Genomic DNA, 23,375 nt, shown 5'->3' with positions numbered 1-23,375 from the left:
TTTTAAGACATGAAAAACATGTTAAAAAGCCACTTTGTTAAAAAGCTGTCTTCAGTCCTTTGTACAGGAGCGGGGTGAGTCTTTATCAAGCTCACCTCATCCTGCTCCTCTGAATAGACCATCGTCCCATCCTTTGGGGCCCAGAGGAGATCCCTCCCCTAGGCGCATCGCCCTAGGCGCCGCAGCGCTGTCAGGCCGTGGCCGCCGGGACCTAGGGTGTTGTGGGGGACCCTTCACCTGGGGTCGAGGCCCCCTTCCTTTCGTACCACCCCAGGGCTTCCGTGGCTACCATGGCCACTGCCTGGGGGGTGGTCTCTACGTTTTTCGCTACCAGCAGGTTGCGGGAGGACCACAGTGCTTCCTTCAGGCACGTGAGGGTGGGCCAGAGCTTGGTGAAGGTCTTCGATGAAATGGGCCTTCGGCCCACCCCATATAGCACGAGCTGAGGTGTTAGGTCCTCCCCTGCTGGCAGACACGAGGTAATCAGGGGGCCTGCTTCCTTCCACAGGTCCCTGGCGGCTCTGCACTCCCAGAGCATGTGCCTCACCGATTCTTCTTGGCCGCAGCCTGTTCGGGGGCACGCGGATGTCCTCGCCATGCCCCGTGAGTGCATAACGGCCCTGACCGGGAGGATCTCGTGGGCGACCATCCAGGACAGGTCCCGATGCCGATTCAGTAGAGCAGGATGGGCCACGTTGCGCCAAACTGTTGTGGGCTCACCTATAGCGAGCCCGCGCACTGGACATACTGGTTCCCGCTCCTGCACAAGAGAGAGAAGAGAGCGGTGTTTTGTTAAGACCGTGACTGTTTCTTTTTCCAGTTTAAAATGTCTTAAAAACTTCTGGAGCTGGACGTAGGGCGGGGGTAGCAGGAAAGAGACTGGGGCTCGCAGGTCGACTGGGATCAGCCTCAGAGTCCTGAGGTATGATCCCAGCCAGAACCGTGCGAGGGCCTGAGTCTTGTTGTTGACCGGGGAGGTGGCAAGAGTCAGATGTAACGCTGTGTAGCGGCTGCCCAGGAACAAGTAGAGGTCAGGCAAGCCTTTCCCCCCCTTGGACCTGGGCCTCTTGACCACCTCCCTCCTCAGCCTCTCCCACTTGCCTCCCCACAGGAAGTAGAAAAGCATTCGCTCCAGGTCTAAAATACTCCTTCGAGGGGGGATAAAAACAGAACTGATTAATAAAAGCACAGGTAAAATCACAGCTTTAATGATTAAAACCTTGCCCTCAAGAGTCAGCTGTCGTAGTCCCCAAAAACCCAGTCTCTGTCTTACGGTCCCCAGGATTCCACTCCAGTTACCACTCCCTCCTCCCCCCCGGTCAAACTTTACCCCCAGTACCCTTATGTCCGTTAGTTTAACTGTCAGAGGTAGTCTGGTCAAGTCTGGGTCTGCCCACGGTCCGAAGAATTGGGCCTCTGTCTTGTCTCTGTTCAGTCTCGCCCCAGAGGCTCGACCGTACCAGTCAGTCCTGTCCAGAGTCCTGTCGACAGATAAAAGGTCGGTACATAAAATGTTGACGTCGTCCATATAAAAGACGCACTTGGCGGTCATCCCCCCACTCCCCGGGATACCCACCCCACTGATCCCTTGGTCCCTTCTCAAGACCTGTGCCAGTGGTTCAATACAGGCTATGAACAGAAGAGGAGATAACGGACAGCCCTGACGGACGCCGCAGTGTACTCCCACTGCTTTTGACAGATGCCCATTTACAAGGATTTTGCTGGTGATGTCCCCATACAGCAGTCCCACCCAAGCTAAGAACCTGTCCGGGAAACCCATTTTTTGCAGTACCTTAAAGAGGTACTGGTGCGAGACCCGATCAAAGGCTTTTTCAAAATCTAAATTTAGGACTACAAGCCGCATGTTTCTGTCTCTCGCATAACAGATGGCATCTCGGATCAGTATCAGGCTGTCCGTGATCTTCCTTCCGGGCACGGCACAGGTTTGGTCCGGGTGGATCACCTCCCCTAAAACAGAAGACATTCTGAGTGTTAAAACCTTGGTAAAAAGTTTACAATCAAAGTTTAAAAGGGTTATCGGTCTCCAGTTCTTCAAGTCAGTCCTGTCGTTTTTCTTATATAAAAGAGTCACGATCCCCACTCTAAAACTGTCAGGTAATCTGTCAAGATGTTCAAAGTCGGTAAAAACAGTCAGAAGTTCGTCGGCTAAAACATCCCAAAAGGTCAAATAAAACTCCAAAGGGAGGCCGTCCTCCCCCGGTGATTTACCCCTCTTAAAATGTTTCAGTCCTTGTTCGATTTCGGTCCTCGTCAGGTCTTTTGTCAGGTCGTCTGTCTTGGGTAGGGTCTTGTCGATGTATGTTAAAAGGTCCCCCATTGTTTCTTCGCACACATCTTTTACCCCAAACAGTTCCCCATAAAAATCCTCAACTACTTCCTTTATTCCTTCTGTATCTGTTTTTAAAACCCCATCTTTATTTTTTTAAGCGAGTCATTAACCTACCCTTACTAACTATTTTCTTAAAAAAGTACCTAGTGCACTTCTCCCCCTCTTCTAATTCCCTTTCCTTACTTCTTAAAATAACCCCCTTGCTTCTCTGTTCAGCTAAAAATGCCATTTCCTTTTTTACTTCTTTAATTTCTTGGTTAAAATCAAGGCCCTGTTGGCATAGGTTAAAATACCTTTCCAGTCGCTTTTGCAGTCCCACCATGCATCTATCTTTTTCTTTACTTTTTTTCTTTCCTATCTCTCTAAAGAAGGTCCTCGTCCTTCCCTTCACCATTTCCCACCACTGTGCTCGCGTGTCAAAGAAGTCCTGTAGCGTCTGCCACTGGCTGAACTGCTCCCTGTACTGGCTAACTACTTTATCATCTTCTAAAAGGGAACAGTTCAATTTCCAAGGCCCTCTTCCCACAGTCACACCCGAAGATAGTGAAAGGGTGCACGTCAGCATTACGTGATCTGAGAAGAAAGCAGGGGTTATTCTAGCATCAGTTGGGGGACAGTCCCGGGTAAACAGATAATCGATGCGAGAGGCTCTGGTGCCGTCACCACTGGTCCAGGTGAAGCCCTCCTCTCTTGGATGCAGGGTTTTAAAACAGTCAGTCAGTTTAAAATCCCTGCACAGCCCTTGCAATAAAACACTTGACCTGTCTACCTTAAAATCCCCTCCTGCCCCTCTCCTGTCTGCTCTACTTAAAACACAGTTAAAATCCCCACCCACCACTAGAGGATCCCTCCCTAGCATGTGGGACTGCAGGTCTTCTAAAAGTGTGCACCGGTCGTGTTTGTCATTAAAACCATACACATTTAGCACGTTAAAATCCCTCCCCATAAAAGTACAATTGGCTAAAAGAGCACGCCCACCTACCACCACCGTGCTCCCCTTCACCACCACCTGTGGGGTCTTGATTAAAATGGCAACACCGTCGTTCTTGTTAAAATTGGAACCACTCCAAATGGAGGGCCCGTGCTGCCACTTATCCTCCCATTTCCTGTAAGAGGATAAAAAGGGTAGACCACACTCCTGTAGTAAAAACACATCCGAGTTAAACCTTTCTAAAAAGGATAAAACCGACTGTGCTCTTGTTACCGTTCTTACGCTCCTCACATTTATAGTGGTGATTTTAAAAGCCATAAAAGGGGTGAGTAAAAACAGTGCTAAAAGAAGAGGCATTGAGCAGTTAAAAGGGGGTTAGTTTTCAGGGACTTTCTCTCTCTCCCTCCGGGGTAAGGGAGTTTGGAGGGGAGAGGAGGTTAAAATAGGGCTTAAAAAGGAGACTTGATTGGGGGAGTTGGAGGGGAAGGTTCTGGGTTCTTCCTCCCCCTGGGAGCTCTCCCACTCCACCTTTCCTTTTTTCTCCTCACCCTGTTCGGGGTCAGAGAGCTCCTCAGCGTTTCTTTTACGTAGGGGGAGGTGTTCCTTCAGAATCTCCCCCTCCTCTCCCGTACCTTCTGACACAGTCTCCATGGTGCTTTCCGACACTGACCCTATAATATCTGACCCACTTGGGGAGCTTTTGCTGAACATCTCACCGGAGCCGTCTTTCTCGGCCCTTTCTCCTTCAGGGGTCACATTAGTCTGGGGCAGGGGGATTGGGGTGGGGAGGGTTTTGTCCTCTCCTCCCACTTCTTCCACCACTACACCTTCCGCGCCCTCCACTACAGCCACCACCACCACCGGCTCCACAACTATCTCCTCCACCACCACTACTGCCTCCTCCACCACCACCGGCTCCTCCACTACCACCTCGGCAACTGCCGTTCCAGCCCTCTGGCGCTCGGAAGTCCGGTCCGCGGCCGCCCACTCCCTCCTTCCCGCCTTGGCCCTGTTGGCCCAGGAGGAGGGGCAGTCGCGGATGAGGTGGGACCGTTCGCCACAGAGGTTGCACGACCTTCCGTTCGTGCACTCCTCGTAGCGGTGGCCCACCTCCCGGCACTTCATGCAGACGACCTTCTGACAGGCGTCTGCAAGGTGGCCATGTTCACCACACTTACGGCACAGCTTGGGCTGGTCCTGGTAGTGAACATGGCCCCTGTTCTCTCCGAGGACTATGGTGGATGGGATGGCTTTCAACCCACCATAGCCCCCAGGGTCCTCCCTTTGCTGGACAGTGACCCTCCAGGCCCCTGTCCAGATCCCATCGAGGTCTTTTACCTGGATCAGGGGGCCCTTCACGTTGCAGTACCTGTCCAGCCATACTGCAACGTCCTCCGGCTGTACGGTTTCATTGTACATGCGGATAATAACGGTTTTAATGCTATTATCCGTCAGCTTGGTCACCTCAAACATTGCTGTGAGGGACCCCTGGGTGTTCAGGGCGTTCTGGAGTTTCCCCCAGAACTCCCTCAGGAAGCTGGCGTTGGCAAAACTGACATCGAAGCCCTTCCTATAGGGGAGGGCTAAGATGCAGTTTACCTGCGCGGGATGAAAGCCGAGCTCTTTCTGGAGGAATTTTCTGGAGAAATCCAATCGGGATAACTCCATTATTTTTCCTCCCTTCTCCTTTAGAAGGAGGCGCACTGCATGGTGCCTCCTCATGCCAGCCTGTGCTGCTGACATGATGGAGGCCCACTCCCTTTACAGCCCAACACCGGTGAAAGGGGGAAGAGGGGGGGAGGGAGAAGAAAGAGGGGGGTGTAAAACAGCCGAGGAACTAGCAGGCTCAGCCAGGCTGTGCTGAACAGGTCCTACCAGTAGCACGGGACACACAACAAACTATCTAGCACAGCACCAAACTAATCTTATCAACAATGGGAAGGGACACAAGGATATTTTTTGAATATTATTATTTTTTTTTTTTAATAATTAAAGACACGAAGGGGAAGGACAAAAATAGACAAAAACCAAACAAGGAGCGGGGGAGGGGCGAACTAACAAACAAATTTAGGTGAGGGGAAAATAAGGAGAAAACAAAAAGGGGCACTGACCAACACAAAACCTTGCCAAGCTTGAGGGCCGAGAGAGCTAGCCAGCCTCACCAGCAGACCAGGCCAAGCCAACCAGCTAGCGAGCCTCACCAGCAGACCAGGCCAAGCCAACCAGCTAGCAAGCCTCGCCAGCAGACCAGGCCAAACCAGCTAGCAAGCCTCACCAGCAGACCAGGCCCACCAGCCAGCGAGCCCCACCAGCAGACCAGGCCAAGCTAGCCAGCTAGCGAGCCCCGCCAGCAGACCAGGCAAAGCCAACCAGCCAGCAAGCCGGCCAGCAAAGGTCCCCCAGTTGGCGACACACAACAAGAAACAGAAACAAAAGGCAGTTTTTAGGGGGTGAACTAACAAATACAAGGTGGATAGGGACAAGGAAAATACAGTCAGACAAACACGCGACAATGCAATGCCTGCCGCGCCTCAAGGGCTAGCCGGCAATGCAACACTCAAAAACAGTAGGAGTAATTGAAGGGGGGGGAGGGTAGGATACAAAGGGGAGGAGAGGTACAAAACAGGACAAACGAGGGGAAAACTGAAATGTAAATAAAATAAGAAATAAAAAGGACCAGAGGGCCTTTAAACTCACCCTACAGGTGCTGATGCACCTGTAGTCCACCACCAGAACCACCACCTAACCCAGGACAAAAACGACAGTGAAACAATACAACAATAATGATTTTAAACAAAAATAATTAGCACAACTCCGGCGCCCTCCGGCCTGCGATCGCTTCTCTGATCAAGTGCAGCACTGTTGAGGTCACTACACGTGATCTTAGCCAAAAGGCCGAGAAGCGATCTTCGTAATTATGGCAGTCGTTCTAACCGAGAGGGGAGAGAGAAAAAAAACACCCTGATAGGAGGCATTTTATCTTCATCACTGGACCGCTCAATTCCAATTAATTTGACAAGATTTCCCTCACGCGAAGCGCAAATCCCTATTAAAAGACGCATACTGTAAATGACAACCCTCTAAACGCTTCGCGTGTCCGAATGAAATGGAAGAGGAGAGAAAGGGAACGACAAAAGGTTAAGACGCAGCTTCCCGGAGTTATTTCCCGGCAGAGCGCCCTAAGCCACAGTCATTGGCCCTAAGCCAGCCCCCTCCCGAGTGCTCCTAGTGTTTCTATAGTAATTTCTAACCAATGATCAGTAGGTGTCCACATCCTAGCTTCCTCACCTCAGCACCAATCAGCCACACACAGCGACAGGAGACAGCACGGAGCTAACACTAGGCAGCCACACACAATACACCTCGGACCAAGCAGAGGAAACACCTACAACGCACCGTTATTTCCCCCCTACAGCGCCGTGGTTTTATAATAATAAACCGTTTTTTTTCTTCTAAAAAGCTCGATAAGCTATCGCTTTAAGTTTGCTATTTTTTTGTACTTTTTTTCTCAAGCCAGGAAAATAAGTCTGTAAACATGCTCCTTTTGTTTTGAGCGCTCTTTTTCAGTGTGGCTGTGCTCTTCCCACATCCTCGCGTTATTTTATATCTCCATCGCGCCTTGCGGTAATGTGCCGCTCTGTGTTGGCAGCCGACTGCTAGGCGTCTGGAATCTCTTCTCGCCAGGAACCTGGTAGGTAGGTGATGCTCTTCCATTTTACCCAGTACAGGCAGCGTCATATGATATTTTGCATGCTTTTCTGATACTGCTGCCCCCCCCCCCCTCCGATTTACGTCGGCTAAAGCTGGCGGTAAAGTGATCCAGTCGCTGTCGGATTGATTGTAACGGTTTATTTGTACTGTCCAGAGCCTTCTATGGATTGTTTCTGCATGACCTTTGGTCTCCGAGTGTCTCCGACAGACCAGACTAGCGATAATTAATGGAAGCCACAGCAGTCACACAAGGGCTCGTCAGTCGTCATCGGACGTACACTACTGTGGTCCTGTCTCTGTCTCCCTCTCTCGCCCTCCCTCTCTTTCTCTAAGTATCGAACATTTCTGTCTTTCCAAAGTTTGTTTACAGGCTGAGAATCGATAGTCGTGACTTGATTGCCTTTGGGCTGCCTATTTTGCTCCTGGGGTGAATTGATTAAGTAATAATGACTGCGAGCAGGGCCGATCATTGAGGCATGGACGGTTTTGTTTACTGGTGGCGGTGGGGTGCTTTTGGGATGGCACTATCTGTCTTATCTATCTATCTATATCTATATTATGCATTTGTATGGATATTTGCTTCATATTATCAGGTTGTCTGTCATTGTGTTCAAACCGTTACTAATTACATTTGTTTAATATTGTGATTTTAGAAAAATGATCTATTTTAGCTTTGTCCTCAAGTTGAATATTAATAAAACAAAAACGGGTAATCCATTATTTGGCCTGGATTTCATCATTCAGGAATTTCATTTTGTGGTAGAGGAGATGTAAGCACAAATACTGCTTGCTGGGCAGTTGTATATATGTTCTCTCTCAGTGGTTCCACTGTTCCTGTGTGGATATTTATCATTCATTTTGGGAGCTAGCTGTTGGGTTGTACCATGGAAGAGACTCAAAATGCTTCAGTGTTTACCCGCAATGGATTGGCTTTGGCAATTAAACAAAGAATGAAAGAGCCTGCAAAAGTTAATGGAGGGAGGGGGGGAGAGAAGTGTCTAATGGGGCTTTTATCAGTGGAAACCAATTCCAGACAGACTGGGGGGGAGAGAGGGGGAGAGGGAAGAGAGGAAATGGACTCTTCCCCCCTAAGGCACTTGACACTACAGTTGTCTGTGGAGGTCTGTCTGTGGCTTCACGGGTTGGATTGAAATGCACCAGTGGTGGTCTCTCTCCGCTGTCAGTGTAATAGAACCCGGGATCCATGAATGAATAGCAGGTGCTATTAAGAGGCCGAACGGGAGTGGGTTTACATGGGAGAGACCTTATGGCGTTAGAAGAGCATCAGTGGTGGTGAAGATAATATAAAATGTTGTCCCTCGTGAGGTGTTCAATGTGCACATTGTTTTGGAGACTGTAGAGCATCAGGATAATGTCAGGGATTTTGTGTTGACGTTCCAGAGTAGTTAGTTTCAGTGTGCATGGATGATGCTTTTTGGTTGGATATTGTGCTTATATTGTTAAAGTGACTGGTGTCGTTTATATCCCATCCATATGTATTTGTTTATCCTCTGCCAGAATATACCATCAAATACATCATTGACAAGACTTATTTCAATATATCCAGGAATCCTTTGACAACCATATAAAAAAAATCTCTTGATATTCTCTCTGACACGAAGCTAGTGCTGTCTTCTCGAGCATGCTAATTCCTGTATCCCGTTATGACATGTTGGTGTGTCACAGCTATTATATTATTGTCACCAGATAAGGATCTGCTCGCAATAGTTTGAGATGCGTTTCATTCTAAAATAGTCCGAAAGAAGAAAATGAATGACATGCCAGCTGATTCGTCAAACGTCTTTTATCAGCTTTTTATCTCATGGAAAAACTTGGAGAGAAAATGGAAATGGATTAGGCTGAGGATGTTGTTTTCCTGTTGTGTCTGTAATTGTTTGTTCTTTGTGTTCTAGTGCTGGAGGAGACAGAAGCAGGATGGTAACATATTGTTGGTGGTAACCAGCAGCTTCTAGTTTGACGAAGGCCACCGTTGACGGCGACCCCGGACTCTTTCCCCAGTGAACCCTGCTCAACCGTCCCCCAGCCATGTCTAATATAAACAATGCTCTCTGCATTGAGAACGGACAGAACGCAGACGTGTCTCTCTTACAAAAGGATAACCTTCAGAACCTGCAGAACCTGCAGAACTTGCAGAACCTCCAGGATGGTGGATTAAGCCAACTTTTGGATTATAACGCTGAGATGGAACGGTACCGCTCTTTCGCAAACTTTTACAAAACCAACGGCGCGTTCGGCCAGACGGCCAAGATCGCCCGCATCACGACCCCCATTTTCCCCAGTGCCCGGATAGGCATGTCCCCGTGGAACTGCGATAACGCCATGCTCTGGGGGAGGAAATCGGCCACAATAAACCCTAATAGGACCAGCATGCACAGGAATGACTCCCAGAGGCCGGGGAAGCATGGCGTGCCGCCAGAAACGCTACAGCAAATGGCAAATAATAATTTCCTCTCTACCTTATCCCCCGAACACTGCAGACCTTTAGCGGGAGAATGCATGAACAAGCTGAAATGCGGCGCCGGCGAAGCAGAGATAATGAATCTCCAGGAACGTGTCGGAACTTTTTCCGCCATTCCGGCTTTAGGGGGCATCTCATTACCTCCCGGGGTCATCGTCATGACAGCCCTTCACTCCCCCGCAGCCTCGGCAGCCGTTACAGACAGTGCGTTTCAAATTGCCAATCTGGCAGACTGCCCACAGAATAATTCCTCTGCGTCCGGCGGGAACCCGGCGAAGAAGAAAAGGAAGCGGTGCGGGGTGTGCGCGCCCTGCCGGCGGCTAATCAACTGCGGCGTGTGCAGCAGTTGTCGGAACCGTAAGACGGGCCACCAGATCTGCAAGTTCAGGAAATGTGAGGAGCTGAAAAAGAAACCGGGCTCGTCGCTGGAGGTGAGAAAATAGAACCAGGAAACCGGGGGGGGGGGGGGCATTCACTCCCTCCCCCTTTTCCTTTCTTTTGTTATTATCCTTCTCTCCCCTCCTTCACCGTCCTCCCTCCCTCCCCGCACTCCAAAGTATTAACCTTTTCATCCAGTCACGTTTTCTAAGCCCTTGAAAATAGTTTCCATGCCCACCCATGCCTGAACATCCCCCCGGCTTCTCCAATCTGCCTACCCGCCTAGCCTAATTGGCAGTAATTAGGGGTGTTTGTGCGGAGCGCAAGCTGAGCTTGGCTCAGACACCCCGTAATTGCTGCCAGTCAGGCTGGGGCTGGAACGCATCCGAACAACCCCGGGCTTGGCTCGGCTCCAAGCCAGAGCTGGGAAATGGTTTTCAGCAGAGAGAGCGAGAGAGGGGGTGAGAGAGTCATCCCTCTCTGCACCCCGGTCATTTTAACCAATTATGGAGACCGTCTCTGGACGGTGAAGATCGATTACCCACAAAGCACCAGGGCCGACCACCGTGAGAGTGATGGCAGGGCCCGCTGATGGCGTCCGTCTCATAACACTCCCCTAGTTTAATACGGAGGGAGGGGTGTAATGAAATAAAATCCCCCCCAGACACATTCTGTTCGCCTGATCCTATAGGAATTGATTGAGGATAGCGGGTTTTTGAGGTGAAATCATTTTCTATTGTATTTGAGGCCATTATGACCGAATGTGGATCAATATTTTAGGGGTGATACTTTTCACATACTTGAATACAGTAATGATGGGCCCTAGAAAACAATTGTAATGCAAAGACGTCTGGAAGTTTTTGGGGTGATGCACTTACAGTAATGGGATAGTGCTGGAAAAACTAGTATGGGTGTGTTTTTGGTTTTTAGACCAAGGAAGGAAAGAGAGAAAATGGACAAACAGAATTGACAGCTAGCGAGAGCATTTAGTTTCAGTGCCCTCTACATTCAGAGGGCAGGGCTGTTTTTTTTTAATTGCTGATTTTAATTGATTTATTTGGCGCCTGACATTTTGTTTATAAAGGACTGTGGTGGAATACAGATAGTTGTAAGATTGTGTTCATGGTAATGACTTCCTCTGACACAACACAGGTTTCTATTGTGGTACACCACCACAACACACTATGGCGCGGTAGGCCAGCACGGGCCAGCGATTGGTTCAATAGTTAAGTGGCAGGTAGAGCCGAGTTTTTAAAAAGGGGTCCTAATATATTATCACTTGGTCTACTGTCTACTGTACAGTACGTCTCTCTTCAACGTGTAATAGTCCTCGTCTACCCCCCCCCCCCCCCCCGTACATTTTTTCAGAACTTGGTCGTGGTTTATGAATGTGTTGAAAGCTCATTGTTCCTTTGGAGATACAGACATACACTGAGTGTACGAAACATTAGGAACACCTGCTCTTACCATGACGTAGGCTGACCTGGTGAGTCCAGGTGACAAGCTATGATCCCTTATTGATGTCACTTGTTAAATCCACTTCAATCCGTGTAGATGAAAGGGAGGAGACGGCTTAAAGAAAGCATGTTGTTCCTTGTTAGGCGGTTTTCTTATTGCTTCCCTTGATGTTTCTTGCCTACCTTATAGAAAACAATGGAAACATTGATTCATAACTCCTAAATAATGCACAGGATCTGAGTGAATATGCAGATGGATGCATGTTGTTTACCTTTATTTAACCAGGCAAGTCAGTTAAGAACAAATTCTTATTTTCACTGACGGCCTAGGAACAGTGGGTTAACTGCCTGTTCAGGGGCAGAATGACATTTTAAACCTTGTCAGCTCGGTGATTTGCAACCTTTCGGTTACTAGTCCAACACTCTAACCACTAGGCTACCCTGCCGCCCCATGTTGTGGATCTAGTGAAGTAATGACCCAGGACATCTTATTATTTATTCATCATACCGCCAATTTGTTCAGGATTTTGTTTGGTTCCAACAGACTGTGTATAAGAAAGTGAGATTGTTGGCTGGTTCCATCTTTAGACTGAATGTTATGATGGAATTAGTAATGATACTGTCCTGAACTGTCTTCTAGGTCCGTCTGAAGGATTGTGAGTTAATGGTTTCTGTGTTAACAGGACACTATGGAGGTTTAGTTTGTTTACCTCAAATTTTGGATTCAGTTTAGACTGTATGGTACACGCGTATACTACCCTGTGTATTTATTTGGACAGAGAAGCTAAACATTTGGCTCTACACTCTAGTATTTTGAATTTGAGATCAAATATTTTACGAGGGGATAGTACAAAATTTCACTTTTTATTTGAGGGTATTTTCATGCACGTCTGTTTAACCATTTAGAAATGAAAGCACTTTATGTATCTCATCCCCCATTTGAAGGTGTCACGTTTGGAAGAATTTATAGTGCATTCACTTTAGTCAAGTTAATGATTTGGTCCCATATTTCTAGCGTGCGATGACTACATCAGGCTTGCCTTCAGTGTTGACTGTATGGTGCATGTGGTAAAATATTGATCACTTTGCTGCCTCCATTAAACCACACAATCCTTGTTACCCGTGTTACAGGTAGGTCCGTGTTTTCCTAGACTGGTCCCTGATCTGTTGACAAAGACCTTAGGCGTTGGCTATACAGCCTGGGACCAGGTTAGTGTTATTGATACTTGGCTTGATTACCAGTACATCAACATCAGCTTTACGCCATATAACTCCTTTAACCACAAGAGACATATTCCCTCTGCACCTCCCTCTGAAACCTGCTTGTTGTGGGTTTTAAAGTCCTACTCCAGTCTCCTTTTCACCTCATTTAACACCCAGTTCACTTAACAAAAGGCAGATCTCAGTAGGTGGTCCTGGGGGGGGGGCTTTCCTTTTTTGTTCTCTATTGTTCCTCAAGCAAGGGGGGTCTGATGACATCAAAGTCACTATCAGACCAAGTCTTTGAATGTCCTAGTCCTTGGAAGTTTGAAGTCTAAAATACACTCTTTTGCGCATTAATTTTCTTTGGTATCCTTTAGCATGTGTGTTTACTTCGTTTTTCAACAGGAAAAGTGAAAAAAATGACTACAGGATGTCGTTAAATGCTGCCGGTTGCAGGTGTCCAATAGAGGCTCATTTGATGTTGACTCCACATCCCAGGTCCTAACAGGTGTTCTCAAACGAGGTGTTCAGGAAGACGCCCTTTCATGCCTGATGGATGGTTTGGCTGGGTTTGGGAAAAACATCCATTTGCCAACTAAGACCGTTGGAATTACCATGGAAGGAAGGGAGGGTGTGAAAAACAAAAACAAATCCAAACTTGCCTTTAAAAGAGAGAGAGGTACTTGAATTGTGAGTTCTGTCATTCAGATTATGGGGTTCCTCTTCTACCGGTAACGGTAATTATTATTTTTGTCTCGGTACCTGTAATTATAGAATCAGGTTGTGCCGAGGAGGCTGTGTGTGTGTGTTGGGGTTCAAAGGCATTGTAGAAGGTGTGAAGTTAGTTACATACCCACTTGGGTTGGATGTATTTTTGATATGTTCAGATTCAGTCCTTTTTCACCACATCTCAGTGCTGTAAACAATCCTGCATGGTTCCATGTCGAGTCGCAAACGTGGTGAAAATAAGCACTGGAGCGAGTTTGTATAGACTTCAGGACAGGTGCACGGGGTTGCACGCAGTCGCACACAGTCATGCTGTCGCACGCACGCAGTCACACACAGTCACACACAGTCATGCTGTCGCACGCACGCAGTCGCACACAGTCATGCTGTCGCACGCACGCAGTCACACACAGTCACACACAGTCATGCTGTCGCACGCACGCAGTCGCACACAGTCATGCTGTCGCACGCACGCAGTCACACACAGTCGCACACAGTCATGCTGTCGCACGCACGCAGTCACACACAGTCACACACAGTCATGCTGTCGCACGCACGCAGTCACACACAGTCGCACACAGTCATGCTGTCGCACGCACGCAGTCACACACACACACACAGTCATGCTGTCGCACGCACGCAGTCACACACAGTCACACACAGTCATGCTGTCGCACGCAGTCACACACAGTCACACACAGTCATGCTGTCGCACGCAGTCACACACAGTCACACACAGTCATGCTGTCGCACGCACGCAGTCACATACAGTCATGCTGTCGCACACACGCAGTCACACGCACACAGTCACGGGGTTGCACGCCCGCAAACAGTCGCACGCACACAGTCGCACACACGCAGTCGCACGCACGCAGGCACACTCACACAGTCTCACTCACACAGTCACACTCACACAGTCACAGTCCCCCACTCCACACACACACACACACACGTAAACATTAGCAGCTTGTACCTCTCACCTAGGAAGGGAGGAAGAGACTATAAGCTAGCGGCAGAAGCCAGTTAGATTTGGTTGTCAGTGTTTTCCACATGGGAATCACCCTGAACTAATTATATCTTAAGTAGCGCTGGATAAATGCAAATCAGAATTTTACTCACACCCCTGAAATCGGAGAGCCAATTTAATCTAATACCCCCTTTAATTTAGCGCACTAATGCAGGACCCTGGAGGATTGCCCCGTGTCACCGCTGTTCTGTTCTGCAGCAGTCTGTCTGCTTCTCTCGCTCACTCAATCTGTCATTCCCTCATTCTCTCTTTGTGTCTCCATATCTCTTTCCCTCTCTCTTACTCCCTCCCTCTCTCAATCAATCAATCAATCAATCAATCAATCAAATGTATCTATGAAGCCCTTTTTACATCAGCCGATGTCAAAGTGCTATACAGACACCCAGCAAGCAATGCAATCTCTCATTCTCTCTCACCCCTTCCATGTCTCTCTCTCTCTCTCTCTCTCTCCATCCCTTTCATCTCTGTCTCACTCTCCATCCTTTCCATCTCTCTCTCTCTCTGTGTCTCTCTCTCTCTCTCTCTCTCTCTGTGTCTCTCTCTGTCTGACCCCATAATGGATTAGTGTGGTGTAGAGGAGGCATCTCACCCAACCTAACATTTCCCCAGCAGCTAACTCTGCCTGGTGTGGCTCCAGGGTTCTAGGTGCAGTCGGTGTTCGTGTGTCTGAGAGAACCTATACTCACTCTTTATTTCAACAGGGAGTCCCATTGAGACCAAAGTCTCCTCCGCAAGGGAGCCCTGCGTCCTACAGTTAAACACAATGTCATTGTAACCCTGGTACGGTAGGCCAGGTCTCACCAGGGCTGTGACTCAGACAGCTTCTGAGTATATCCCAAATGCTTATGTCCTGCTTCCGAAGGCACCTTCCAACTGAAGTGTTTTACTGAACCCACATGTTATTTCTCATCTCTACTCTTCTTTTACTTCAGTCTTACCACTTAGTGTGTGGAGCGCTATCACACTGTTACACTGTAGTTGATTTTAGGGAAGGACTCATGTTCCAGGACTAATGTGTATCCATTTCTCTACCAGCCCCATTCTGAGGTTGTGTTCATAAACAGTTTAAAAGTGTGAGAGAGATGCAGCTTAAATGCACCATGAATTATTGAAAGATCGCTAGGGGCTGTCAGAGGGAATGAGATACTCCGTTTCCCCCACGTGCTAAAGCTACTATTGCTCATTGAGCGATCTTCACAAATTCATACGAATTTGACGACGACAAACTGTGATTGTGGACGGTTGGCTAGCTCGTTTTTAAAGATGGCTGCTGTGTTGTGCGCTGAGAAGTAAGGCATTGTGCAGGACTCTTTCGTCCCCTGAGTGTGTTGATGTATCATAGTGCTTTGTGATGTCACAGACCAGAGAAATGTTCAACAGCATCTTTTTCTATTCAGTACAGGGTGAGGCCCTAAGACTCCCCATTCAGATTGTAGTACTTGGTACAGATCTACAGCGTATCCTTTTCAGTCAAACAAATTCGGAGGCCGACGGTCTGCTACATTTTCCTTTATTCCCAGTCTCTCTGCTAGTTCTTCACTTTACTTGACAAATGGGTGCTCTATTGTACAATCTAACCTCCTTACCATCTGGCCAATAAATAAATATTATCCCATTTAGAATGATTCAATACATCTGAGATTTGTACACAAGATGTTATAAGGCTCACGTTTACTGCAAGATGTCAACAGCAAGAGTATGTCTTCCTAGCCTGCTTGAGAGACAAGGGGATAATTCCTCAGACATTTCAAGTAATATTTTATTGATTGAGTTTCTGAGACTTCCAATGTATCCTTGTATCTTGTAAACAGAGCCACTGTTCACCGTGACACTATATACTAAAAGGAGATGATTAGCTAGCCTTGGAAAGGTGTTTACAGGCTATCTCTGATACCATGGGTTGTCTTAACATGCAGGAGAGAGAGAGAGAAATGGAGCACAATCCCATTGAACAGAAAACCGCTTCTCAATTAGCGAATCTGAAAGGCCACCGCCATGGCATCGGCCCCAGGAAAAACAGAGTGCCACGGAAAATGGCGTGCATGCAGCGCTCTCTCTCGTCCTCCTCTCTCTTTGTGGCGTGTTGTGAAATACATGAAATGGCGAGATGAAACGGTGGCGGTTAGCAGCGGCACAACATCCTCTGGCATAAAAAAAACAACATTTTTATATTGTGATAAGGCACCCTAAAATGGTGGGAGGCAGGACCTTGAAGAAAATAGAGCCAGGGATCCATCTCAAGCCTCTTAATGAGAGAGAGGCCGCGCCAAATAATCGCCGGATGCGTCGGCGGGACTGCGCCCCAAGTCTAATTTGTTTTAGGTGTGCTCAGAATAGATAAGGACCAATCTGTGGCCTTTTCTTCCCTCTCCCTCTCCCCCAACCTTTGCCTCCCTGGAGATAACGCAGAGTCGCCCCCCCCTCCCCTCCCAGCCAATCTCTTCAGGCAGAGAGTAGCGAGGTAGAGTGGAGGGTGGCGAGAATAAAATAAAATAACCCTGAGGGACAGACGGCCTTTTAGATCGGCGAATCTTCTATCTTGTTGGATTTATTTGAGTTTTAAAACCACCGATTTAATTTGACGGAGGTCTGAGTGAGGGAATAAAAGACGGGGGGGGGGGGGGGGGGGGGGGATGAGGCCCCTCACACCTCCTCACACGCGCGTGGTCTCAACCTGAAGGGCAACCTTAAGCTTCTGTCAAGACAATAGGATTTTGCCAACCGAGCTGTCACGCAGACCGCTTAATTATACATACCTAGCCTCTCTTCTCCTCCCTGCTGCATTCCTGCATGCTACCCTCTACCCTGGGCTACTCATGAGAAGCCAGGGTCTCTCGGTCTTTGTTCCCTTCTTGTCTTTTTAACATTTATTTATTTGATTAAGATTTGTCTTGCTGCAGCGGTGGCTCTGTCAGGTTTCATTTGCGACACCGCTAGGCTATACTCCCAGTCCCGCCAGCAGCTAGCACAAAAGCTCTTAAAGAATTGATAGTTTTGCCACTGCCACCAATTAAGTCTGGGGTGTAATCGGAGGTGCCCTTACAGCCCCGCGGCCCGTCTCCCCCCTCTGCCCCCGTTTTGATTTAACATCACACGGCTCGGTGGAGAGAGGGAACTCGTTGTCATTGGCCTGAATAATAGGAGAGGTGGGGTGAGGGAGCGGGGGAAGACTGTGGGATGAGGGAGCGGGGGAAGATGGTGGGATGAGGGAGCGGGGGAAGACGGTGGGATGAGGGAGCGGGGGAAGACGGTGGGATGAGGGAGCGCAACGGAGCGTGGCGGGTGGACAGCGTGAAAGTGCAGGTGCTGAGGACGTTAATGTGTGGCACCTTTAAATTTTAAACAGATGGTAAATTATGGATGGTCGGCTCTGGCAGAGAACTTAAAGGTATCTCGTCATTACTGGGAACCCGTGTGAAGGGAGAAGAGCGGATGTTAGTAAGTGCAACGAGGCCACTGCGTCAACCATGGCAGTTTAGGTCTTAGCACATGGCTTGACAGAAGGATATTCATCTAATTGTAATATAGTGTTTCTCAGCTATCATTGCAGATAGCTAATCATTTAGAATATGGTAGGTGAATGATGAGGTGTCTATTGTTTTCAGGAAGAATCAGGAGAAAACAACCTGTTTCTCTGGGTCTGAAATGGCTTCCTATTCTCTATGTAGTGCACTATATTTGACCCCTATTCCTTATTTACCAGTAGGGCACTATATACTGTAGAGGATAGGGGGTCATTTCAAACACAGCCATTGACAAAACCCTTTCCAATATCCCTCTGCCTCTCTTTCTCTCATCTAAGGGAATTGACAAGGAAGTGAGTTTCTGACATCTATTTGTGGTGGATATAGAGATCGGTCAGTGCGGTTAAAGCGTCTCAGTTTCTGCAAGTCAGATCCACGCCTATCACCACCACCTCCCTTTACTCCGGGTCTGCTTTCAAATATGAATATTTCATGCCAAGCATCTGATACCGTGTGCAGCGAGACATTTTAAGGCTTTTTCTTGTTGTTGTTGTTGTGATTGAACCCCTCGGGGTTAGAGAATGTCACTAGAAGAGTGAAGTCAATCGCTGCCCCCCCCAAGCAAAGAGGATAGAATGGATGGTGCCTCTGTTGATGACATCAGGAGGCGTATTTTCCATTCACAAACCAGGAAGGACGTTGTCCATTGAAATATAGAGCCTTTGTCACTTGCTGTTTACGTTCAATGAAAAATGTATTATATAGCTATGTTTGTAGAACTAGAATCCACCATAGAACTATAGAATGTTGTTCATATTCTAAAAGGAAGTAGTTTTTGTCACCATAGAACTATATCATTAATTATTCTATGGTTGTCACACTGAGAGAGATGGTTGGAGTAGTTCCACTGTGAAGAGCAGTGGGAGGATCTGGAAAGGAGCTGGTTAATTTTACTTTCTGTGTCTGATCAGTGTGGAGCTGGATGACCGAGCAGGGGGTCGTCTGCTTAGATTAGTTCAGTTTGAAACGCTTTGCCTTCAGCGTATCACGTTGCACCGTTGGCTGGCTGTTTTCTGGCTACGCTGTGACTGGGTGTCGGTTTTCTGTTTTAGTAGTTTGTCTATCTTGGTGTCAATCAAATCTGTGTCCGTTTGAACCTCTTCTCCTATAGCATGACGTTAGTGTGTCACCTTGTTGTGTTGGTTGGTTACACTGTGAATGTGTTGGCTGGTTACACTGTGAATGTGTTGGCTGGTTACACTGTGAATGTGTTGGCTGGTTACACTGTGAATGTGTATCTCTATTAGAGGTCGACCGATTATGATTTTTCAACGCCGATACCGATTATTGGAGGACCAAAAAAAGACGATGCCGATGTAAAAAAAAAAAAATTTGTAATAATGACAATTACAACAATACTGAATGAACACTTATTTTTACCTTAATATAATACATCAATAAAATCAATTTAGCCTCAAATAAATAATGAAACATGTTCAATTTGGTTTAAATAATGCAAAAACAAAGTGTTGGAGAAGAAAGTAAAAGTGCAATATGTGCCATGTAAAAAAAGCTAACATTTAAGTTCCTTGCTCAGAACATGAGAACATATGAAAGCTGGTGGTTCCTTTTAACATGAGTCTTCAATATTCCCAGGTAAGAAGTTTTAGGTTGTAGTTATTATAGGAATTATAGGACTATTTCTCTCTATTATACCATTTGTATTTCATATACCTTTGACTGTTGGATGTTCTTATAGGCACTTTAGTATTGCCAGTGTAACAGTATAGCTTCCGTCCCTCTCCTCCCTACCTGGGCTCGAACCAGGAACACATCGACAACAACCACCCTCGAAGCATCGTTACCCATCGCTCCACAAAAGCAGAGCAAGGTGAACAACTACTCCAAGTCTCAGAGCAAGTGACGTCACCGATTGAAATGCTATTAGCGCGCACCCGGTTACACCAGCCTAATCTCGGGAGTTGATAGGCTTGAAGTCATAAACAGCTCAATGCTTGAAGCACAGCGAAGAGCTACTGGCAAAACGCACTAAAGTGCTGTTTGAATGAATGGTTACAAGCCTGCTGCTGCCTACCATCGCTCAGTCAGACTGCTCTATCAAATATCAAATCATAGACTTAATTATAACATAATAACACACAGAAATACGAGCCTTTGGTCATTCATATGGTCGAATCCGGAAACTATAATTTAGAAAACAAAACGTTTATTCTTTCAGTGAAATACGGAACTGTTCCCTATTTTATCTAACGGATGGCATCCCTAAGTCTAAATATTGCTGTTACATTGTACAACCTTCAGTGTTATGTCATAATTATGTACAATTCTGGCAAATTAATTACGGCCTTTGTTAGGAATAAATGGACTTCACACAGTTCACAACGAGCCAGGCGACCCAACCTGCTGCATATACCCTGACTGCTTGCACAGAACGCAAGAGAAGTGACACAATTTCCCTAATTATAAGAAATTCATGTTAGCAGGCAATATTAACTAAATATGCAGGTTTAAAAATATATACTTGTGTATTGATTTTAAAGAAAGGCATTGATGTTTATGGTTCGGTTTGGTGCAACGACAGTGTTAAATCATCACCCGTTTGGTGAAGTAGGCTGTGATTCGATAAGAAATGAACAGGCAGCGCATCAACTATATGCAACACAGGACATGCAAGATAAACTAGTAATATCATCAATCATGTGTAGTTAACTAGTGATTATGTTAAGATTGATTGTTTTTTATAAGATAAGTTTAATGCTAGCTAGCAACTTACCTTGGCTTCTTGCTTGCTGTAACAGGTAGTCAGCCTGCCATACTGGCTCCTCGTGGAGTGCAATGTACGGCAGGTGGGTAGAGCGTTGGACTAGTAACCGGAAGGTTGCAAAAACGAATCCCCGAGCTGACGAGGTAAAAATCTGTCATTCTGCCCCTGAACAGACAGTTAACCCACCGTTCCTAGGCCGTCATTGAAAATAAGAATGTGTTCTTAACTGACTTGCCCAGTTAAATAAAGATTAAATATATATATATATTTTTTTTTTTACAGATTTCCGATTGTTATGAAAACTTGAAAATCGGCCTAAATGAATCGGCCATTCCGATTAAATCGGTCGACCTCTAATCTATATAGTTCAATGTTTTTTTTATACTTTTAGTCTCTAGTCTCAACTCTGGACCTCGAAGCCAGTTCCACTAAGTTTTTTTAATTGTTCCTCTATGATCAGGGACTGATTTAGACCTGGGATGCCAGGTGGGTGCAATTAATTATCAGGTAGAACAGAGAACCTGCAGGTTCAGGATCTCGTAGGGTCAGAATTGAGTAACCCTGTTCTATACTGTAATCTACTGTCTAAATGTCTTCTGGTTTCAGTCTTACATTTGATCATGTATCAATACTATTACTATACTATTAAATAATGAAACATACTGAATAATTGTGTGTTAATTAGCCATGGGCTATACTAATAGTGGCTTAGCGTGTGTTAGACACCTGTTGGGTTACACATGCATGTGAAAGGGAAAGGGGGATACCTAGTCGGTTGTCCAACTGCATGTATTCAACTAAAATGTGTCTTCCGCATTTAACCCAACCCCTCTGAATCAGAGAGGTACAGGGGGCTGCCATAATCAACATCCACGTCTTTGGCCCCCAGGAATGTGTTAATGCTTGTTAGGTCAAATGTTGTTGCCGCTTTTGTATGGTCATAGTGTCTGCTAACTAGTGGTAATAGTTCATTGAGAGGTAATTGCTATACATTTTTTGGGCTTTTTTAAAATGGTGTAATTTTAATGGTCTAATTTTAATTGGTTAATTTTCCCAGAATATTACTCATCTCTGTGTGGTGCTACAGTACCTGTACAGTATAATTCCCATCTCAACTACAGTGAAGAGGCTATTCAGCAGTCCTTTATTGATGACTGTCTGCCCATAGCCTTCATCAGGGTTTTCACAACTAAAACTGTACTGTTTGTATGCTTTATATGTAGATTTCTCCATAAATATCCCTGCCTCCTAATTTAGCCCCCCCCCCCCTAGTACAGACCTGTATGTTGGCGCCAGTCCTCCTCTTCTGGATGCTGTGGAGAATCTGTGGAGAGCTGCTCTCACTCAACACACACACACACACTCAGCTCTCCTACTTTGCATTTTGATTTAACATTTCAGAGGAGCTGGCAATATGTTGCCTCCCTTAGGCCCTCTTTCCACCAGCCACACATGGCTTCTTCTGGCCGCCACGCCAACAGGCGCTCACTGACATCGCTCGTTCAAAGGGCTGAAAGTTTCCTATACTCCAGATCCCTCAGGTACCCTGCGCCTGCACACTTGACGTGTGTCCCGTAGTTTGGTTTTCGGTTTCCGTCCCATCTAACCTCCCCCTGTTTGCTTTCTCTCTCTCTCTGTCTGTTTTTCCCATTTTAGAACGCCACTGACCTCACCCTCTCTCTCTGTTTGTTTTTCCCATTTTAGAACGCCACTGACCTCACCCTCTCTCTCTGTCTGTTTTTCCCATTTTAGAACGCCACTGACCTCACCCTCTCTCTCTGTCTGTTTTTCCCATTTTAGAACGCCACTGACCTCACCCTCTCTCTCTGTCTGTTTTTCCCATTTTAGAAGGCCACTGACCTCACCCACTCTCTCTGTCTGTTTTTCCCATTTTAGAACGCCACTGACCTCACCCTCTCTCTCTGTCTGTTTTTCCCATTTTAGAACGCCACTGACCTCACCCTCTCTCTCTGTCTGTTTTTCCCATTTTAGAACGCCACTGACCTCACCCTCTCTCTCTGTCTGTTTTTCCCATTTTAGAACGCCACTGACCTCACCCTCTCTCTCTGTCTTCGTTTTGTTTTCTGGAAACCTCTGTCGCTCCAAAGTACCCCAGATAGGGTTTTCTCCCAGTGGAGTGTTGGCTAGCTCTCTGCGGGAAGGCTTGGCCGGGCTGCTAGTTTCACAATGGGAATTAGGTGAGGCTAATTTAAATGGAGTCCTGTAGGGTACAAAGTATTAGAAATGTTTTGGTCTGTGAAACAAACATATTGAGTTTCTTATTGGAGAATTCCAGGCTAGCACCTCCCCACTTCCAAATGTTTTCTCCCTACTGAACACAACCAATGTGATCTTATCTGCTGTGGAGCTGCAGACGTAAAGGTCTGACTGACCCAGGGGCCAACCCCCCCACCCCCTCTGTAGTAGGTCAGCCCCCTCTGACTCTATGTGTTGGGATTTACCAGCCGTGATAAATTGGGGTGGTTGTCTGAGCAGCGTTCGAGAGCAACAAGGAATTGTTTAATTTGAACCTAAATATCTTTCTAATATATCACAGACGGTGAGTGCCTTTTTTAAACAGTGGGAGCAGTTTGATCCGTTCGTTCCTTGTCAGAGAGGCTGAATAGCGAGTACTTTTTATATTGAAATAGTTTCTTTACAGGGCTCAAAACAATACATTCTTCAGACTAAAAAAGGAATCAAATATGTACAAATCCTGCTTTCAAAGGTTTCTGTCCCTTCGTTGTATTGGATTTTGATGACGAGTGGTGTTTCTAGGTTGATACAGCTCAATACATTGGTCATCAATGTTGGACTGTGGGTGTTTTATTTTACACTAGGCTATTTTCATTAGAAATAATACC

The 23,375-nt window shown here is 46.8% G+C and overlaps 2 protein-coding genes across 6 annotated transcripts in view; one reads left to right on the top strand and one right to left on the bottom strand.

The window, feature by feature from the left end:
• Window positions 1–648: 648 nt before the first annotated feature.
• Window positions 649–5,972, bottom strand: LOC116373089 (uncharacterized). 3 transcript variants are annotated; one of them, XM_031821826.1, is made up of 3 exons: window positions 3,830–5,972; window positions 3,333–3,456; window positions 649–760 (listed from the first exon to the last, which is right to left on the bottom strand). In XM_031821826.1, the coding sequence occupies exons 1-2, from the start codon at window positions 5,022–5,024 to the stop codon at window positions 3,374–3,376; spliced, it is 1,278 nt and encodes a 425-aa protein (XP_031677686.1). In that variant the 5' UTR covers window positions 5,025–5,972; the 3' UTR covers window positions 649–760; window positions 3,333–3,373. The 3 variants fall into 3 exon arrangements, with proteins under 3 accessions (XP_031677686.1, XP_031677687.1, XP_031677685.1); XM_031821827.1 differs by having other exon boundaries at window positions 708–760; window positions 3,329–3,456; XM_031821825.1 differs by lacking the exon at window positions 649–760 and having other exon boundaries at window positions 3,260–3,456.
• Window positions 5,973–6,006: 34 nt separating this feature from the next.
• Window positions 6,007–23,375, top strand: part of LOC109882275 (CXXC-type zinc finger protein 4) — a 32,401-nt gene continuing 15,032 nt past the window's right edge. For 2 of the 3 annotated variants that reach the window (XR_004209492.1, XM_031821828.1), the window contains exons 1-2: window positions 6,007–6,976; window positions 8,906–9,902. Coding sequence is in view for 2 of the 3 variants with exons in the window: in XM_031821828.1 (XP_031677688.1) it covers window positions 9,039–9,902 (864 nt within the window). In the remaining variant the exon portion in view is untranslated. The remainder of the gene's footprint in view (window positions 6,977–8,905; window positions 9,903–23,375) is intronic. The other variant, XM_031821829.1, reaches the window with a different exon arrangement.

The sequence above is a fragment of the Oncorhynchus kisutch genome, unplaced genomic scaffold, assembly GCF_002021735.2.
Source record: "Oncorhynchus kisutch isolate 150728-3 unplaced genomic scaffold, Okis_V2 scaffold4018, whole genome shotgun sequence".
In the NCBI taxonomy this organism is placed as follows: Eukaryota; Metazoa; Chordata; class Actinopteri; order Salmoniformes; family Salmonidae; genus Oncorhynchus; species Oncorhynchus kisutch.
This window is presented reverse-complemented; position numbering and strand designations above follow the sequence as displayed.